The following is a 21,877-nucleotide window of genomic DNA, read 5'->3' on the forward strand; positions in this document are numbered from 1 at the left end:
AGCCGCTTGTTTTACCAAAAATGACATCAGTGTTTATATCTTTATTTGTTTTTCCACATGGCCAAGCACAGACATAGGCTACACAACAACCAAGTGCCATTTATTACCCCTCAGAAGTTGTATACAGTGTTTGTTTTTTTAGTTTTTTTTTTATTATTATTCTGTCATTTACAGCCCTACAAATAAAAACTTTGGCTATTTGTTGACATGTATATATTACAACATGGCTGAAGAAAGCTTAGCCATTTAAAAACTCCTTGAGTACTCTTAGAGTGGGTGACAACAAGAAAAGTCACTGAAATGTAAAGTACTTGAAATTCTTGGAAAATTTGTTAAAAGAAATGCAAAAAATTTCATTAAAAGCATTAATAAATAATAATACATTTAACAAAAGCAAAGGCTGGCATGCAAAGAAGCTGCTAAGTCACTTACGACCAACTAATTCAAGCTGTGGCTACGTACAGTACATCAGGCATTTTGTGAGGCTACTCCTGATGTGATATTTGGCAAAAACACAAAAACAAACTGTACAGAATGAGAATAAACATACAAATTCTTTTATACAATAAAAATATTCAAAAACAGTGGAGGACATGGATCTGTGCTCCATCGTGTTTCCCCTTACAACACAGGATGAGTACAATGAGGAAGTAAGTATAACCAGTTCATGAGAAATTCTATAAGGTTCTCTTTTTATTTATATCATTGTCCTCCTGCACAGAAAATATGACTTGCTTCATTGTGTAACAGTGTCGGAGAGGGGTCAGGTGTGTGTCAGAGCAGCACCAACCGATGGACTGTCTCCAGTGTCAGTCAGCTTATCAGCCAGTCAATAGCAGCCTCATAGATTTGGGCCAACCGGCGGTCGCAGTGTCTCTTCTGTCTTTTCCTGCGGTTCCTTCAGGTCGGCTGAGGAGCTGTCAGATCTCCGTCAGCGTGATCTTGTAGGCGTCTGCGTGGCTCTCTATGTTGAGGATGAAGGTGTCTTCGTTGGAGTAATGCTCGATTATGTTGTCGTCCATGTTCACCAGGATCCTGACACAAAACACAAAAGGAACGTCAAGTTTTATGCACAACTGAACGCTCCTTAAACTTTCATCTGCTTTGAAAGCAGAAATGAAATGGGGAAAGTCTCGTATCAGTTTCTTCATTTGACTCACCCTTTTTTACTTTTCTTGTACACTTTGGCTATTCTATCCGTGGGCACGCCGTACTTCTCTGATATCTGCCAATGACAGATGAAAACAGTCTGTAAACAGGTGCTCTGCTGCAAACTAATTGTGCTCGTGACTCGCTCTCACATGAACACAGAAATGTATCACTCACAGCGTCCATCAGGCCTCTGAGCGTGGGAGACTTCAGCATCAGAGCGTCAAACACCTCATCAGTCTCCTTTCGTACGTACAGCAGCACTGCAGAGAAAGAAGGAATTAATAGAAGCCTTTTATGGTAGCTGTAATACTAGTTTACAATATTCATACACCTGTGTTTGGAGCATACACGGTGCTGTGCAACTTTAAAGACATTAATATTAGATTGTGGGCGTTATCAGTTGATGATGATTAGTCATGTGAACACCAATAAAATAGGTGTAATGTTTAATTATTATTACATTTATTTTATTTCCATCTCAGTTACAGAACTGTTACACCCCTAGTTGTGGATATTGATTATTATTGATGAATCATAGAAATAATCCACAGTTCTATGACATACAAGCAAACTCTATCTGCCATAGAAGATAATATGAGTCAATCAGAGGCTCAGAGAGCACTACATGTACCTTATGGGGACTGTTTTGTCAACAAATAAAAGATTAGTCGATAAGGAAAATAAGTAACAGTTTTAGCACTAATTTGTAGTGATGTGAAATAGAGACAAGCAGCTAATCCTCACATGTGAGAACCTATAAATCTAGTGTTTCAAAATCAGTCTGGTTTGCGTTCCCTCATTTCACTGAGGCAGATATCTCTCAGCTCTGAGTCCAGCTCTTCTTGGACAGGGCCCTTTCTTGAAACACACTGAAGAAGATAAGAGAAAAGAAATGACACGCAGAGGGAAGAGGAAGCTGCCATCTTGCACCTCTTTTGTGCGTCTCCTCTTTGATCTGTTTGTGAGGTGACGGACACAGGTCTTCATCCGACGGCCTGAACATCCTCTTCACCAGCACGCCCCTGAAAAAACATGGAAAAATACATGGCATATGCGTTCTCTTTGCATTTGTGGCAGCATGCGCTTCCTGTGATAATGCTGTACGTGCGATCATTTGCATGCTTTATACTGTATTTGTATGACCTAATGTAAATGACAACGATGCACACTCACCCTTCTCTCTCAATGTCCTCTGTGTTAAAGGTAAACACCTGAAAATGAAAAAATTAGACCAATATTTAATATACAGTGGACAAATTCTTCAGACACTGCAGTTTATGCTCTTGGTCATGTCAGGAGGAAAGCGAGAATGAACTGTTCATAAAACCAGAAAAACTTGTTAAGTGTAAACGCAGCCATTAGGTCGTTCTGATGGAAAACTGTGGCTCCAGTTTCACCTTTCAGCAGGTGAACTCAGCTGATGGAAAACTGGTTCTGTCACTTTTCTTTACAGAGACAACTCGACAGGTGTGTGTGTGGAGATGATCTACCTGTCCGGCCCTCTGCAGGTTGCCGAAGTGAACGTCAGGGATGAAGAGGACAGGCTGAGCCTCCAGGTCGGTCATGGTCTTGAAGTAGGTTGTGTCTGATTTCTTGGGGACACTTATCACGCCTACGCCTCCGTCCTTCCCTGGTAAAAGAGAGAAAAAAAAAGATTTAGAGAAGAACAGAAAGATTCTTACAGCAGGAAGGAGGAAAAAAAAGTGTTCAGTAATAATCAATTTTTGGGATTTGCAGCCATGCAATTTTCAAACACAAAATTAAAGCCTTGGAGTTACAATCATATAGACGAGGAGTATTTCATGTAAACAAGAGAGCTTTTTCTACCTCTCAGGATATTAAATCTCAGACGTATAATTTTCTCTGATTTTTATTCAAAACAAAATTCTCATGCAGCTCAAACCTTTTGACTTCTTGCGGAACAGTTTTCTCTCCTCATCCCTTATTTTCCTCTCTGCTCCCTGAAAAAAAAAAAAAAAAAAAAAAAAATCCTAAATACATCAGTTTGTGGAAAAGGTACAAACCTCCTTCTTAAACACACTGAGAGAGAGAAAGAGAGAGAGAGAGCCTCATACTTGAAAGTTAGCTTTCATCGATAAAAATGACCTGCACACAGTATATACAGTATATATATACAGTACATGGTGGATGGTGTGTACTGTGTATGTTCAGGTATGTCTGGAAGCTCACTGTGCAGGTAGGACCACTAGAGGGAGGACTGATGTCCGGTGTTTAACTCCCTCACTCCACCTCCTGGTCTGCATACTTTGCAGTCAAACACACAGTCCTTAATGCATTTTTGAGACTGGATCTGATTCTTTTCTTTGTCATATATGTTAGCAAACTGAATATTTTGTGGGCTTGGACTTGAACAAGCAATTTCAATACATCGCTTTCGGTTCAGGGAAAACACAAAAGGCTTTTTTTTTTTTAGTGTTTTCCAGACATTTTATATAAAATGAAGTGAGACAAAAATCAACTGGCAATCAAAATCATCAATTTACAGCAGTCAAATTCACACTCACAGATTCCAGCTTCTCGACTGTGAAGATTGTTTTTCTTTGTTATACGTGTTAGTGAACCATTTCATTACAACACCCTGAGCTGTAGGGATTATAACAAGTTTTTTTTTTCTGGCTTTTTATAAAAGAAACAATAAATTTATCAAGGAAATAATCAATAATGAAAATAATCTTTAATTGCAGCCCTAGTCACATAATGTTCCACAACTCCTTAAAAATATTGTTTCATAATGACGAGGAACAGTGACTTTTTCTGCTTCCTTTCCTCACCTTCCTCACCTCCTTTACCTCACTTCCTGTCTTCTCCTCTCCTCATCACTAACTGGCTCTTGTCACTCCTCATTTACCTGATCAACTTCACCTGATCACCCCCTCTCATTCATTCTCTTTCACCTTCATATGAGGCAGCAGTTCTGGTAAGAGGAGTTTATCTTACTCTTCAGTTCTTCTCATGTGTCCCTTTTAGTTTAACTGAGAGCTTTATTTATCCTTTCTTCCTTTTAGAAGGACTGAAGCTTCATGACTTTATTTCTATGCATTCTGATCTTTGACCTTTCACTCTGAACCTGCTGATTTACTATTAACAACAATGCAAAATGATACCCTTCGATGGACAGAAGTAGTAGAAGTAGTGATTTCTCACCTTGTCGCAGAAGACCTTGATCTGCGAGTAGGCCCTGTGCAGCGGCTTGTTGCTGCGGTTGTTGTAGCTGTACGTGTCGATCTGGATCATCAGAGGAAGACCCTTCACCCCTTTCTGAGAGGAGAAGTCTGTACTCAGACAGTTGACTGTGATGAAAATCTGCCAGAGACACACAGATGGGAGGGAGGGAGAGGTTTACACACTGCAATGTAGACTGTAAATAAGTGGCTCTTTTTTTTTCTATAGCTCGCCTCTATGAATGAAATATATTTGGTTTAGAGGAATGTTGTGGCTCTGAGCACAAACAGCTGAATCTGTTTAGATGTTTTTCATTTCATGTGTGGTTGAAGAATGTTTAATTGTTAAAACATGAAACAGCTCAGTACTGCTGAAAAGTCTGTATTTCAAGACAAATTCACCCACAGAATTACTGTGAACTGCATTTCCATTTTATTTGCCTTACCAAGCACAGGTGTGGTCTATTATATTTACACTCTGAGCTCTAGGATATGACTAGTGACCGAACGCTTTACTTATTTATTTTGCAGTGCCTTCTTTTCTCTGTGTCTGATTCTCATGACCTTCTTGAAACTTGACACCCCGGCCAAGTCATACCGCTTCCACCACTTTACGACTCATTTAACAAAGTTGACCCGAGCCCCCTAACTCACGCCCAGAACAGGTGGGAAGACAATCTGGGCACAAAAATCACTGATGATAAATGTAATCTACAGTTTATGCCCCAATACAAAGTTCTATTTATAGCAATGTCAAATAAGCAAAAATGTTTCCTGATCATGTAAAACGCTGTTCTCAGTTGACTTTTGGCGTTCACTATGAAGATAACCTCTCTCCCTCTCTGGCTTATATGTATGCTTTTTGAGTGTCTACTACGAAATACATGCAGCACAGACCTTGTAGTAGATATTCTGAGCTAATACAGTTGTCTTGACCACTTAATTTGCATTCTCTGAAAAAACAGTTTAATCTTGAGTCTGTTGAGGTGTCTCCTTCCAGATCATATTATCATACATCATAGATCAAGGTCTTATTTACTTCACAGGTAGATGCAACTTGTCAAGAAATACTAATTCTCCCATTTCCCCTCAGACATAAAACATGTTTGTATTAGGTCTAAAAAAACTTGAAATTCCCTCACAACAAACTTGAACCATCTTTCAGAATCCTATTATTTGACACTTTGCCAAATTCCAGTTTTCATTTATAGTAATTTAAGATGATATTAATTCTTTCACTTCTTTTTTTTTTTTTTTTTTTTTAGATCTACAACAGGAGCAGCGTGGACGTGAACATTAAACTACCTGGCTGTTGCACCTGTTCCTGCACTGCAACAGGTATATTCAAACTCAATAGCCCACAGATTAAGAGAAAGAGAGGGATAGAAAAAGAAAAGAGAGGGAAGGATGTAGAGAGAGAACCAGAGAAAGAGTCAATATTGGCCCAGTGAAGTGTGCTTGGATTTCCTCCAGAAACGTCTTTGTCCCTGGGCTGCTATTACAATGAAAGAGCCACATAACACACACACACTGACTCACACACACAGGCAGAGTCACTCACATTCACACAGAAATGAGGGCAAAACAAACAACAGAGGGTGGGGACCGGGATCGGTGTGAGTTGGCCCTTGGGGGGCCTCTGGAGTTCAAACAGCGACGGGGCTCCATTTAGGGAGAGGCCACAAAAGGAGTGGGCAACACAAAGACAAAGAAGACAAACAGAGCAAGAGTACACAACAAGCTGCCCATCATTTTTACAACGGGCAGTTGAAAACATGAGATCTGAGCTGCAGCAGCAGCAGCTTTAAGCTTCCAGTTCTTCTTTAAAAACCAACATGTTGATGATTTAATTCGCTGCTCATTCAGCGAGTTCCCGAGTGTTGGTGGTGTCTACAGGTCCCAAGCTTGCATCACAGTCAAAAGCCAGTTAATTTGTCGAGTGAGTGCATTTGTTTGCCAACACCTGAATCAGCACAAAAAACCTGTCCCGCTGCTTTTTTTTTTTTTTTTCACAACTACACACAACACACCTCCAGAGAGAATAAACCGGTTTCTGGGAAAATTACTATGACATTTATTTCCTACAAAGAAAGAAGAAAAAAAAACCTGTAATGTTTGTGTTTTGTACCTTGGCCTCTTCATTCACGTCCCAGGTGAAGGAGATGGCATTGTAGGCAATTTCTTCAATGTTGCCAATTGTGTTGAAGCTCTCTTTGTAATCAGCTGTGAGGACAAACAGGGACATAGTTTATTTCCACAAACACAAAAACCTCTGCAGTGTAACTTTTTCTACAAAATTATTCTCAAAAAGTCTCCAAAAATAGATATATTATGTTAAATTCTTAATTTCTGACAGATATAACCCTGTATATACAGCACAAATTGGTATCGGTATAATAGCTATTGTTTAAGATAAGCAATCAAATGGCACGCTTCAATTTTATAAGATAAAACCTTATCTGCTTGAGCAAACAAACTCTTAGGCTTCAAAGGCAGCGGGAGGAAACACAGGAGGCTATTTGGCTCCGAGGGCTGCTTTAAAAGCCAGTCAGATGAGCACAGTGGCTGGGTATTGTTGACCTGTGTGGCTGCAAACTGGAGGGCCTTTATAAGGAAAGAGTAAAGGGTCAAGTACAGTGGTATGCTCTGGAAGAGGCTCTATGTGCACTGAGATTTTATTTAAATAAAAAGAAATCCAGTCACTGTAACTGTAAAGGTGAATTTATATGTTCATCTTAACTAAAGGATTTCATACACATTGCATTTTGGGAAAATCTGATGACATTTTCTTCTATGTGAGCTTTAAATATCACATTGGCTCAACAAAAAATGTGAGATGTTCACATGAAAAGCAGGACTGTTTCAATTCCTGAAAAAGTGAGATTGACAGGATACAGTATAAGGTTTTCCCCTCATCTTTAAAGACTCTGAATAAGTTTGTTAATGGTAACATAAAATCATAAAGCTGATTTAGACAGTGGTTTCCCAATAAGCTGATTTAAAGATTAAAGCTGATGAATTTTTTCCCATAATAACTACAGCTCCAAGTGTGTATTAATCCACAGCTGAAAATAGTCCCTTACAAATACACTTCTTATTCCCGGATAAGTAACATTTGTTAAAAACTGCAAGGCCCTGCTAGTTTCAGAAGCCACTTCATCTGTTTTAAAAACCAAACCATATATGTGTGACCCATTTATATAAATGTATGCCTTCAGGAGAGGCTTGTGACAAAGTGCCACAAACAGGGTACAAAACTAGCAAAGCATTGTTTGCTCTAGTCTTTCCTGGGATTTGTTGACCAGTAAGAGCTGTATCCCTCAACTAATGACTGCAGGTGAAGTGAACACTGCAGTTTTGTGAATTTCCCACAAGTGGGATAAATAAAGTCTATCTTATCTTATTTTAGTTTTCATTTGGAATAAAAATCTGTCAGTCAGTCTGTGTCAAAGATGCTGATGGACAAGATAAAGACACGATCTGCACTAAACGTAGTCGCAGAAGTAGCTGTTTTTCTAGTTGCATCACAGAGCATCCCCTGTCCTCTACTGACGCCTGACCTCCTCCATCATCCTAACGGCCGCTGCAGTGGCACTTCCTGGTTTTTCAGCAGGTGCACAAAGCAGCAGGACAGGCAGCGACATGCCTATCTGTCAGTATCCCTTGATATATCACCCCATTCAAATGATCCATTTTGTGAAACAGCCCAGGGGTATGATCCTTCCCTCCCTCCCCCCACAGCAACCCCACCTGATAAGTCCGCCACCGCTATTCAAATCAGCTCTCTGGATGGCCTCAGGTTACAGGCTGTGTCCAGCTACAGGCCGAGCAAGGAGGAGGGCGGTCTGTCATTTGACCCTCAGAGTCTGAATGGACCCCCATCGTAATGCTACACACGCACACATATATTATGTATATAAATAAGACCTGAAACATTTGTGATAATCAATTAATTATTTTAGTTACTGTCAAAGAAAAAAATCTCTGGTTCTAGCTTTTCAAATGTTAAGATTTGCTTTGTTTTTGATTATTTTTAACCTTATACAATAAGGTTTTGAATCATTGCTCATACAAAACAAGCAATTTAATTATGTCAACTTAGGCTATGAGAAATTGTGATGGCCATTTTTTCAGACGCAATCAACAGATTAATGGATAATGGCACTATTGTAAGTTGCAGCCCTAATATCAGAGATGAAAACGTAAACATGGGGGCAAAGCTATCATTGTTTGTACATGCAGAAACCGTGTGCATTTCTAAGCACAGATTGGTATCTGTGTGTTTGCATGCATGATGGGAAGATTTTTCAGGCCTGTGGGTCGAGTTGTGGATGCACACTGTCTATCTGCTGCATCTGAACATACACACAAACAAACACACACGCACACCTAAAAATGCAGACTCATTACACTGGCAAATGTCAAGCAGGAAAACAAAGGGTACCATGCTGAAAAAAGATAACAACACACTTCCTCTTTGACAAGAACGACTGGCAGTTATATGGAAAAGTTATCAAGAAATGTTTCATCTTCAAATCATGTCGAAGCTGAGGTGGTATTTGGAAGCAAACGCTTTGTTTCAAGAGCTGCCAACCGCACTTATCAGAAAACATCAACTACTGTGATGGCAAAGCCATATACTTACAGTGTGTTTACATTTTCTAACAGAGTGGTTCCTAACATTTTGTTTTCTTGTGACCCTTTAAAAGAGTAGCTTGACAGAAATACACTTATTCACTTTTTTGCATGTCTGTACGCGAAGTATGAGGCCTGGAGAAGTTAGCCCTAGCTTAGCATTAAGACTGAAAGCAGGTGGAAAGAGTTAGCTTGGTTCTATCCAAAGGTTATAAAAACACCAGCACCTCTAAAGTTCCTAAATTAACACATCATATCTTTAATCTGTACCAAAAAAAAAAAATTCTATTTCTTATTTATTTACTATTTTACTTTGGACAGAGCCTAGGCTAAGTGTGTAGCTTCCAGTCTTCATGCTAAGCTAAGCTAACTGTCTACTGTCTCTAGCTCCATATTAACTTTATAAACACACTCTCAGCAAATAAGCATATTTTCCAAAATATTAAACTGTAAAAAAAATCACATGCAAAAAAAAAAAAGAAACAAAAAAAGAAAAAGGGGGGAACTACTCTTAAAGAAAAGCACACCACAGAATTTTGTTTTCCCTTGATTTCCTACCACAGTAACCATCTTGAAATCTTACATTCATCTTTTCCCATTCAGGTTCATAACAACTGTTCTATCAGACATAAAGATGTGTGTGATTGTCGGCTGATTAAGATTTGTTTTGGTTTGTGTAAACACAAAAATTAAGATGGAGATGTAAACTGGGAGAGAATTACTTTCAACAGACCAAAACCGGCCAAGGTAACAGTGTGGCTAACATTCCTCTCCCTGTCCCAACAAGCTGCGTATAGGCGTGTGTGTGTGTGTGTGTGTGTGTGTGTGTGTGTCTCCCATCCACCCCAAGTCTCCCACATACCTCTGACTCTCTGCCTCTGTTAGCAGGCCCAAGCTTGTCAAACACAAACCGTCTCCAAGCTTCTCACACACACTCATTCCACAAAGCGTAGAAAAGAATCACTTCGCATTCAAATCCATCACCCGAACAAACACCGGCGGACAAAAGGTCAAAAGTGTTAAAATACAATTATGAGGCGGCAGAACGGCACACGTACACTGCGAGGGAGAAAGTTTGCCTTGTTGTTTTGGATTATCGCGTTTTTTTAATTCACAAATGAATGTTCTCCTCAATCTCCCAGGCAGTGTAGAGGAGCTTAGGGGATTTATGTTGTGTGTCCCAGAAACACCTAGACATTAAGAGATTCAAGTGTGTGTGATTGTGTGTGTGTAGGACAGCCCAGCCGCTTGTCTGATGGTTAAAGATGGTGGGCTGCTGAACAGCCTTGGGCAGACAGTTGGGTGGGGGCTTGTTTGCTTTCAGTTTGGTCATGACTTGTTATGTTGTTATTAGCTGAGTACATTCCTGCATTTGCAATAACATAAATCTGTCACTGTCTTTTTGTTCACATGTTTTCATTCATTAATTCAACTTTGCTGTTGTTAACTTTTTGGAAGAAGGAGTGGGGCAAGTAAAAGTCTCACCGATGTCTAGTACTCTCTGTTTGGCGGTGTGCTGCCGTGAGTGCCAGTACTTCCAGTATTTGAGCTGCTCATCTCGGTTCTTATCCTCACTGAACACCACCATGATCACACTCTGAAAACAGTAACAAGACAGGAAAAAAGTCACGAGATAAATCTCAGCCTAATTATGATCAAGTGTTAGGTCAAGATGAACTAGTACTTGTATTTGGGACAAATGAAGTCCCATCAGATTTGTCTCTAGTTCCAGTTTATTACAACTTGGCCATATAATAACATAGAGGAATTATCTTTTAGCTTGTCGTCCTGTTAGCCAGTTAACAGTCTTAATTAATAACATATTAGAGGTTGCATACTTTTTTGGCCTTAAAACCAAGTTTTAAAAATGTATAAACAAAACAATGACACTTTACTGCCTTATAAAGTTGATATGGCAAAACTGTCACTTATTTACATGTCCAGCAGATACAGAGTTGTGTTGTCTCCACCTAAGTTCAATATTCACTCTCTTTTAGCTCTGTTTTTGGTTTCCACCAACTCCTATCTGGCCTCTTTAGTGGCTAAATGCTTTGTTTTGTTCACCGGCTAGTCACCGACTTTATCTGTCTGCTGTCTGGTGCTGAGCAGATGATGTACAGTGGGTGTATTTGAGCTTTTTTTTCGAACAAAAAGTTGGCTGCTGCCTGTGGAAATTATATTAACGAAAGCCTCAACAGTGAACTCATGGATTGTAAAACCAAAACAACAGGCCAATAGACAATAAAATGTTCCCAGGGGCGAAGGGGAGCTACAGAATTCAGATCATCAGCAGATGATCAACAACCTTTTTCACATGCAAAAGAACCTATTCATGTGTAGTAATATAAGCTAAGGAAATAAAATGAAAGAACAGAAATGAGTCGCTCACCCGGACTTTGCTGATGGGGTGACGGAGGCGATTGTTGGCGCTGAGCTCGTTGAGCGTCACAGCATAGAACTGGCCTTTGTTCAGGTACGTCATTGGCCCCTCACCCTGCTTCTGACGCAGCGAACGAGTGGCATCCAGTGTGTACCGGAAGCTGTCACTGCACACATGCATGCACACACATACGCAGAGAATGATGTGTGATTAGAAATAACAAGGTAGGATGAGGGCGCAACAACACACAATTTGCATTCCTTTCTGGGTGACTCCCTGTCAGTATTTTGATTTAAAAATGGCACATATCTGAATATTTACAGTGTAACATGCACCGAACAGCCACAACATTAAAACAGGTAACTAGTTTTAATGATGTGGCTAATCAGTGTGTATTGGTAACTGTGCTGTAAGTGACTTACACTCTCTCCTGATGAAATAAGAATTCATCTGGAGCCAGAGAGGAAGGCGTGTGGTACTTCTGTCGAGAATGGGGGAAAAAAAAAAACAAAATATAGAAATGGGAAATGATTTGTCACGTTAATTTAGCCTGAGAGGAACTGGTCAAACAAGGCTGTAAATGAGAAAAAAAACAGCATGCAGTGATCTCACAAACACAGATCAGAATGATTAATTAGCTTCTCAAGCTAACAGAAAACAAACTCAACAACCACTTGTAGATTCTTGTTCGAGTAATGAACCTTTGGACTCTGAATCATATTTAAACATCTATCTGTCCTCACGTACCATGAAACAACAACTCCACCCAGCACATAACTGTTACAGATCATCAGCATGTGACACTCATAGTATTGTAATTCCCTTTTTTGGTGTTTGTCAATCTGCGCTCTTTTGTTTGTGCCTTCCTACATTTCCCATAGTGCCTTTTAACACTACAAAATCAGTGGCTAACACCAAAACTGACAAACACTAAGCTATTTGTGATACTACAGTATATATAATTTGACAGTTATCTGCAGCAATAAAATAAAATAAACAGTGACTAACTGGGAAACAAATTTTATGCATTTAATGAATAAATAAGTCTAGTTAACAGCAACCATCATTTTAGTTGTATATTTCCTTCACAATAACAACACCGGTTCTTTTCTCACCCCGTCTCTCTCCTCCTCATACGGGCTGTCAGGCGGACTCTGCTGGTCTTCTTTAACGTACGAGCTGTGACTGACCGTCACCTCATACGGACTCTGTTCGTACACCACTCTCGCCGTCTCTTCTCCGTCCACCCTGTAGTGAAGCCCCTGTCCCGTCGTGAAGACAGACGTGTACACCTCGGCCTTCACCACGGCCCCTGACCCTGCACCGGTCCCCGTCGAGCTGCTGAACGGCTGCTCCCGTTTGGTCTCCTGGTGCTCCGTGTTCAGAGACAGGTTGACGGGGACAGATTTGAGCACCTGAACACGGTTGTCCACTGTCTCCACCTCGCTTTGGCTGCTGGGGTTGCTAGACAACGTCGACCTGAACAAACAGATGGATTAAAAAGGATGTATTTCTGCTGTTTTTGTTTTTGCACTGGACATGTTTCAAGCTAGTGTTGGTTTTTAGGCTCTGGAATACAGTGCAATAGTACAATAGAATATTATAGCCAATATTTGGCTGTGTTTTTATGTGTGCAGTTTTATGTGTTTTCCTTATGTCTGTGTGGCCAAGGCCTGATGTAGCTAATTCTTCTGTCTCAGTGATGTCCAAGACATCAGTGTCACATCATTGCACTGGGTGACACATTCCTTCTTTACCATGAACATGGACACTTCAGTTTATTTCGAGTTGATCCAGTACACACTGTTCTGCTGCTGTAAATTTTCACTTATGCACCAAATGTGTATTAATCCACAGCTGAAAATAGTCCCCAACAAAAGCGCAAATTAGTCCAGTTTGAATTATGTTTGCTAAAAGCTACAGTGCCCTGAATTTGTTTAAGAAATTACTACAACCACTACTACTTGTGTTTTTAATAATAAGGCTAACAAGAATGAGGAAAATGCTGGCTACAGGTAAAAGAGCTGGATTTGTCTCATTTCAGCCTGAAAATGAGAAAATGTTTCACCGATGATAGATTAGTTACATTTTTCTTACCCAGCAGCAGAGACACATTATATCATTAAATCTTTTGTCTTTTATCAAGATGTTTTTCCTGGCTTCAGTCCAACCTGTGCATCTCTTATTCAGTATCAGAAATTCAAGCAACGCAAAACTCACTCATCTGTGATATTTGCCCACATATACTTGTCTCCTATCGCTGTTATCTTCAGCACGTAGTTCTTTATCTTGTTATGGGAATTGTGTTCGGTTCTTAGAAGAACTGAACACTTTTCATGGTAAATTGCTTTATAAGTAATCCTATTAACCACAGGTGAAACATGTCAAATATAGTTATAATGAGCCCAAGAATTTAACTGCACACAGTGCTGGAGAGGTCTGCTAGAAGCTACATATTTAGCATTTTTTCCCCTCTGTCTTTCTGTCTGTACATGTGCAACCTTGACTAAGACACTGAGAGACCAACATTCACTGACCTCTTCTCCTGCTCCTCTGTAATTTCAACAACTTTGGAAACTGGCAGGAGCCTCTTTTCTTTGGGTACCTGAGAGGAAAAAAAGGAGGATGTGTTACAGTGGTCGACATCATTCAAAACTTTTTTTTCCAGCTTTCTATTCATACTTTATCTTTATTTGTGACAAGGTTTCAGAAAGTTGGTATGTTCGTTAAATGATTCATGCTTAATTGTTATGTATTCTAAATAAAATTTAAATAATAATTTAAGCTATGAATTTGTTTATTTTTCCAGCGTCACAAACGAAGATTCAACCATGTTTCCGGACCTTGTAGTAGTCATAGAGCAGGCCCAGGGCGTTGGCGCTGTCCTCGTCCCCGTTGATGCTCATCATGGCCTTGGTGGCGGCCGTCAGTGGGTTCTCCAGGTACGACCTCCATGCCTCGTCCTCACTGGTGTAGGCCCGACGCACAGCAGGGAAAGAGCTCTCGTTGGGGACCACCACCACCAGACGCTTACTGACAGAGACAGACAGGGAGAAACATTTGAATTCAAAGGTAAGGTTTGATTATTTTACTGCTGGTTTTAGGTCATCAAAAAGTAAATTTGATCGATTTCTTCGGTTTTCTACTATTTAAAATGTGTAGTTTTTGGCCTGCTGTGTTAAATAAGTAGAAAACTTGGCCATTTGTCGTTATTCTGAACCTTTTCTCTGTTAAATGAGCGATTGATGCCTGTTTTGTGAGTGTGCACTGGTTGTCCTCTTTATTCCTTAGGCCCACTTAAGTCGAGATCACAGACCAGTTAAACACACAGTGTTGTCACAACATCTGTTTGAACTCAGCCTATCACAGGAGACACTCTCAATGTGTCAACTTGCCCTTAGAAAATGTTGTACAATGAACTACGTCAGTATAAATCTCACATCTTTATGAAAACAAATCAGCCACAGAAGAAGCCAGTGGTTATGTTGCAGCCTCGTACAAGTTCATTTTCCTTTGGTGTTTATTTATTAGTATTTACAACAACATGCTTGAACCAAACTAACAGTGTTTACCCGACATCAACAGGAAGTATTTTCTACTGTGCACCTAAAATAATAGATCTCCAACATGAAATAACTCATGTGTATTACTAGTTTGGCTTCTCTAATTGACATAACCTGCTGCCTGCCAGGTCCACCTGACAAATAAAACACGCGTCCCACCCAGCGACCTCTGATGTCATACTGATGCAAACCTTCACAGAAAAAGATATAATGGTAGAAAAGAGGCAGAAACAGACAACACCCTGCATCAGTCTGTTCCACCATGTCTGCCTTAGATCATCACAGCTTTAGACGCTTTGTTTTGTTTTTAAATGCTAATCACATCATACATTCGAGTCTACACTTAATCCCTCTGTTAACAGGCTGCAAATCAAACTGTATTCTTATTAATTAGTATTTGTCATGACTCCTAATCAACTTCTCTGCCTGCAGCCACACAGCAGGCAGTGAGCTGACAGGACACAGGGTTTTTTTTGGACAAATAAAATAAGTTTCTGTTTATGATTTGAACAACTCTATTCTGGTGGATTTGACTAAATATTACCACTGTGTGTCATAATAGTGGCAGCAGGCACCTGTTGTTTCCATTGCAGCTCTGATGCAGGACTCATGAAACAGCAGCACTGAGTCACTGAGGAATAAGCTAAATGCATTTAGACACATAGAGATATTTAGTTGTTTTATATTTAAATACACACAAATGTACTGATGCCACAACTACCACTAATAATAATGATGAATGAAATTATTAAGCAATAATAACGTTACAAACTATACTATTTCAATACTAATCTAGGTAAATGCCATCGTTAATCAAGCTTATTATTAATGCTTTTATTCCCATTTATAATTAGATTAATCAACAAGTTAGCTTTAAAAATTATTAGTGAGATTTGGACGAACTAAAACTTTTTGTCAGCCAAGACACACTCTGCTATTTCTGATATCAAACAATAATAAAGTGAAAATTTAAGCAGAATAAAAATCGTCCCTTGTAATGATTGTAACTGTGCATACAGCCTGGAAATACAGTTTCTAGTGTTACAAAACAACACAGCAGGCCATCAAGCTACACAAACTGCCCTTTCCCCCACAAACAGATCCATCGCACACTGCAAAGGCCCAAAATATGAAAAATGTAACGCGATGCAAAAGCAGGGTCAAAACTATTTTAATTCAGAGAAATGAAAGTGTACAGCAAATCCAATCCTTGCACTTTGAAAGCTTCTCCATCAGTCAAAAATGGCGAATTCAACTCTAACGAAATCCACGGCGCCAAGTTCAGCCTGTCAACTTTTCCTCCAGGCCTTTAAAATAGTTTTAATATTTGTCCTGAAATGATCCAAAAGTAAATAAAACCAGAAAGCGAGGCCATTTTGCATCCTTAAAATACACGGGTTCCGATTTTAAAACAGCTTTTCTTTTGGTTGAGGACTCTAGAGAAAACGCTTGAAAAAGTTTTCCCCCCCTTCTCAAGTTGAAATCATCAAACATGCCTGTCTCCGCTGGCTCGATCACTTACTTGTCTGTCTCCTGTGACATATTTTGCTTCCTCTACGATTCTTCCTTGTGAAACTGGACTTTCAAGTCGGAGCAGGTAATAGAGTGAGTGAGCTGCCAGAAGTTGGGCTACAGGTAAGTCGACTTTTCTCGCCCCGCTTCTTTTCTCTCTCTCTCTCTCTCTCTCTCTCTCTCTCTCTCTCTCTCTCTGACTGTCTCTCTCCTCCTCCGCTCCTCCACCTGGCAGGTAAACCCTCTTTTGTCCCCAAGAAGCAGGAGCAGTCAGTCAGAGTCAGTCAGTCAGTCAGTATGCTTCTCTTGTGTTCAGATCGCACGACGATTATGACAGATATCAACATATCCTGCTGCCATGCATTCAATTATTTGCCTTGGCTTGGGTTAATGGCAACGGGTCAACTTTGCGCTGAAATTCTTTCACTGAAAAAGAATTGTGAAGGAGAGGGTGAGTCTCGGCGCCGATTGGCTGCTGCGGAGCGGAAGCTGGGGCTCTGATTGGCTGTGCCGACAGAGAGGCAGGTAGAGGCCCACCTCACCTGCAAGCGACCGAAAAAACGGCATTGAAGGCACCGCAATGACACAGAAAACGGAAGAAACACAGGCATCGATCGAGGTTTTATTTTTTATAAAACGTGACTTCTGGCGCCTTTAACTTTTATTTTATTCGAGAAAATGAGACAATAATTTAATTTAAACAATAAAAGGTTAAAGGTTGTTGGCAGCAGCGAGTTAGGGTTAGGGTTGGAAGGAGTTGCTGCATGACTGCACAAGCTCATAGATGGCCTCAGACATCCACATACATTGATTTAACCTTTTCCCTCTCTTCATTTTGATAATGACTTATCTGTGTGTGTGTGCGTGTGTTTCAGGTTATCTCGGAGCAGACAGAAGGCAGGGAGGAGCCCTGTCATTAGCTGACACAATGCCATTGTCCTCTTAATGAAGCCATTGTATGAAGGGATCCCAGTGTTTGGGATTACCCTGCCAGAGCAAACAATGTGTGTGTGTGTGTGTGTGTGTGTGTCTTACAGCACTGGGGCACTGCTCAGGTGGGGTACAATTTGCGACTACTGACCTTAAATACTCCTTATTTTCCCCCCTTTTTGTTGTTTTGATTATTGTTATAGATAGATAGATAGATAGATAGATAGATTCCTCCTCCATTAATCATCTCATGATCTCTCAGGTAGGCACCACTGGGCTAACTAGTTACACCTCAATCTACCACAACAATGACATGCTATGTATGTATAGTTGTACTAATATTAACAGTCTAATGTAATATATAATGAAATACATCAAGGTCTAGTTTTCTGTGCAATTTCTATTTTTACTTTTGATACATTAAATAATTTTTTCTAATTATACTTTTGTTTTCTTTAGTAGGATTTTGAATGTATTTATGTTTTTTCTTAAGTAAAAGGTCTCAGTACCTGCGCCACAGCTGCATTTCACATTTTGTCTGGATTTTTAGAAGCAGTTGGGATGCAGTTTCCAAACTGGTTTCGATGTCTCTATGAGGGTGTTTGCATGACAAAATGTGGGCTTTTTGCTTGAGAATGCCTTCAGGCTCTCCTGTATGGAAATCTAAAAATACGTTTCAGATTCAGTTTCAACCGTCGGTGGTGTCGTGTGTGTGTTTGTGTTTCTGTGTGTGTGTCTGAGAGAGAGACAGAGAGAGGAGCAAACGTGTGTTTGCGTGCCCTGCGGATGATCACTACTATCCTCCCTTGTCTAATTTGTTTTACAGAGCACCTGGGCCTTTGCTGAGCTCTCTTCATGTATGAGTGTGTTCAAATGGAACTGCTAGATAAATACAGGTGGGGTCCTTTTCTTCTAACTACACACAGATAGAGATGAACAACACAGACAAAAGACAGAGAAATAGAAGACTGAATTTAAAGTGGGAGAGATGAATGTATAAAAAGGAATGGAAGATGAATAGCTGATTAATTCCAAGCATATTCCTGTCAAGCTTTATTACCACCTTTTCCAATTAACACAGGTGGGTTACTGAATGGGCCTAACTGTGCCCAGAGCCTCTATTTAAAATTATTGCTAACACTTCCTGTTGAAAAGTCAATCAACCAAGAGACATAAAACAACCTCAAAAAGTCACAAAACAAAACACAAAAACTACACAAAACACAAAACTACATCAAACAGATGCAAAATGAGTAAAAAGAGATGCAAAATTTAATTAAAAACAAACAAAAACATTTATATTTTGTGTCTCTATAAGTGTATGTGCCAATGGGCCTCATAATCTGTTCCTGCTCATGAATCATTTACCCTACTCAAAAAACAGAGTCAGAGGTATGTTTTGCTTGTCTTAATCAAAATAATGGTTTTGTATAAGCTTTCTCTTATCTGTACCTTTCTCTACATGACTTCTGCTTGGCTGGAATGTCTGCCATGTGGCGGTCTGACAGCTGAAATAGTGCGAGGACTACTGTACAAGCTGCCACAAGCAGGCATGGGCAAGATTGGAAAGTCAGGGGCCGAGAGCCACAGAATACCTTCCTGTGTGTGTGTTTGTCTGTGTGTATGTGTGTCCCACTCTGTGAGAGAGGTGAAAGGTGTATCCTACATACCAGGAGTTTTTTCGCAGGGAGAAGCAGCTTGTCTGGACTTGGCCTGGATTAGGTGTCTCAGTCTACCTGTTTCATTGCAGGTTCCTTCAATTTCCATTCAATTTGTCGTCTATCTGTATGAATTAAGAATTGACTGGTACAATCAAGAACGTTTTAAACTGAGATTTGGGATCCACCTCAAAGGCTGATTAAAGAGGTAAGAAAGAAAAATGCATCTCTGTTTCACAAAACTTTTTTCAATTTTTTTCCCTTTTTCAGTCCACAAAGAAAAAAAAAAAAACTCCATCTTCAATTGACCTGCTCACAAGCCGGGAGGGGCCACAGACAGACTTGCTTCTTTTTATGAGTCCACAAGGTAAACAGTTTGGAAATCACTGCTTTAATCACAGTAAAAGGAATATCAGAGATTTGTATTTGTATAGCTAGTGGTACTAGAAAGAAACTGCAGAGGCATCAGTTATGTTTGCCTCAAAATTATTTGGCAAAACAAAAAAGTAGTATATAAACATAATTTCTAGAAGACAGAGCTGATGGTTGTTACTTTAAGCATTGTGTATTGAAATTAATGTTTAGCACAATGATTAATATTAATGTATATTTCAGTGTTAATACTAAAGTTGAGTGAGTGTGAAAGTTCATCCTTGACCTTCCTTCCATTTACTAGCTGTTTTCAACCCCAACTTGTGGTCCTCCTCATTGGATGGAGTTGCCATGGAGATAGCTTGATAGCTACGAGTGGACATTGAATCAAGTCTTTTAGTGTAAGTAGTTTCATCTGGAGTATTCATATGGTTAATATCTCTATTAGTAGAGTAATTTCATCTCTGAATAAGGGTATCAGAAGTTTTATTTGTGTTTTATTTTTCATATGCATTAGCTTCAGTTGTTTTTCTGCCTTATTGTCAGCCTGTCACTCAGCTGGAAAGCACTTTAAATTGTGCTGACCTGTATGAAAGTTGCTACACAATGAAAGTTTGATTGGTTGTTGAGTTTTTTGTGAGATATCCTACAAAGCACAGTATCACAATGACAAAATATTGTGCTCTTTTACAGATTCTGGGAAGCTGATTTAGATCCTACACCAATAATAAAACCTGTTGTACAGACATTACAGCAGGTAAAAGGTTAATATCAAACTCATGATCGTTAGCCTTCTGTGGCACAAAAATAACCAGAAATTCCGCAACAATTGTGTTAAAACTGACATTCAATCCGATGCTGCTGTCTCACATTCAGCAGTCAGAGTTGGCCCAGATATCAGAGAGCTGCTGCTGCTGCTGCTGTGAGTGAGGTTAGTGAGCGCTGTCACCACCTTCACAATCAGCCTCTGTCTCACCGGCTTATGTCTTGCCTGACCCCAGACCTCACCTCTCCTTCAGTTGCTCTCTCTGTGTGTATAGGTGTGTAAGTGTGTGTGTCGAGGTAAGAAATTAACTTTTTCCCCCCCTGAAGGCATAGTTCGCCTTTCTGATGTGATTTTTCAGGGCATTTCAGGGTCAGTTTTAATGAAGGAATGTATTTGCATTGTGTAACAGAAAAAAACACTCCATCTGTATCATTAAGTTTGCTTTTAACTTTTTTCCCCTCAGGTGAGACGCCAAGTGCTGAGATTTGTGTGATATTAGTGGTTTAGTTTCTTATTTTAATTTGTTTATTTGTCCCAAAATACACAGTCAGAACACTACCATCATACGCTTCAATAAACCCAGTGTGTGCTATACATGTCAATCATGTCATGTGGCCTTTGAAGGCAGCAGTGAAAGTTACTACCAGCATGTGGATGTGTTGTGACTGTGTCGTGGCTTGTGTACAGTCCAACTGGTCTGGCAACATTGTGGCATGTCACGGTGGTGCAGCAGCAGCAGCAGTGGACTGTGGCAAAACCTGTTGGTTTGGAGAGAAAAAAATAAAAGGGAAAGCATGTGGAGGGTTAGCTGAGAGAGGAAGTGGCTGATGGGGAAGATGAAACCCAACTTCCTCTTCCCTCAACAGCTTCCAGAGAAAGAGGGAGGTCGCACTAACCCCTAACAGCCGCTGCTTCTCCTTCACTGTGTGAGGTTTTTGTTTTAGGGTGCAAAGCAAGGTGCAATAACTGTCTTTACCTTGAAATGCATCTTCAGACACCTCTCTTGATGCTGACTTAACATCATGAAAAGTCACTGACCTCAGTTTTGTGGTTATGCAGTACGAAACATAAACCAGAAACTGCAGTGTGAGCTAAAAGATTAAAAAAAAACCAAAAAACAACAAAAAAAACATGCCTTGGCTGAGCCGAAAGCCGGACCTGAAAGCCCTCTCGGCGGGAGGAAAAGACCCAAATGAAAAAAAAAATCTCAGGCTGTCTGCGGCAAACCCCTGCTCATTCATACACACAATGGACAACCAGATAATATTCTCCTCTACTATTGAATAGCTGACACCTGGAAGATTTGCTTTCACACAGGCCCTAAGGCTGGACAACCCCACCCCAAACCTAAGCTAGCAAGTCCCTGCACAACAACCTCCAGGGTGGGGGAACTTGAGCAATGTGCGGCTTTTGTCATTTCTCACCCCCTCCCCCCACCCTTTCTTTTACTTTTTGCCCCCTTCTGAAAGCATAATCACATCCTTCTCTCTTGAGAGATATTTCCCCCCTCTTTCACAAAAGACTGAAAGGATTGTCTCTCTTTTCTTATGATGAGAAAAAAACAGCAGAAAGGTGGAGAGGGGGACACAATGGCTGGCTGGAGACTTTTCTCACATAGATAAAATTTCTCTTAAGAAAGTCATGACACCTAACTGTCAGTGTGAATGAAAATAGACACACACACACACACACACACACACACACACACACACACACTGTGTTCTGCA

At 40.1% G+C, this 21,877-nt stretch overlaps 1 protein-coding gene across 1 annotated transcript; it reads right to left on the bottom strand.

Moving 5' to 3' along the window:
- Positions 1-21: 21 nt before the first annotated feature.
- Positions 22-16,806, bottom strand: grhl2b (grainyhead-like transcription factor 2b). Its single transcript, XM_018698004.2, has 16 exons — positions 16,435-16,806; positions 14,193-14,382; positions 13,887-13,954; positions 12,465-12,828; positions 11,772-11,830; positions 11,359-11,515; positions 10,455-10,566; positions 6,463-6,557; positions 4,318-4,476; positions 3,056-3,113; positions 2,643-2,782; positions 2,326-2,363; positions 2,083-2,174; positions 1,327-1,412; positions 1,161-1,225; positions 22-1,035 (listed from the first exon to the last, which is right to left on the bottom strand). Exons 1-16 carry the CDS (start codon positions 16,452-16,454, stop codon positions 921-923), a joined length of 1,818 nt encoding a protein of 605 aa, XP_018553520.1. The 5' UTR covers positions 16,455-16,806; the 3' UTR covers positions 22-920.
- Between the last annotated feature and the right edge of the window lie 5,071 nt (positions 16,807-21,877).

The sequence above is a fragment of the Lates calcarifer genome, linkage group LG3 (assembly GCF_001640805.2).
Source record: "Lates calcarifer isolate ASB-BC8 linkage group LG3, TLL_Latcal_v3, whole genome shotgun sequence".
Classification (NCBI taxonomy): domain Eukaryota; kingdom Metazoa; phylum Chordata; class Actinopteri; family Centropomidae; genus Lates; species Lates calcarifer.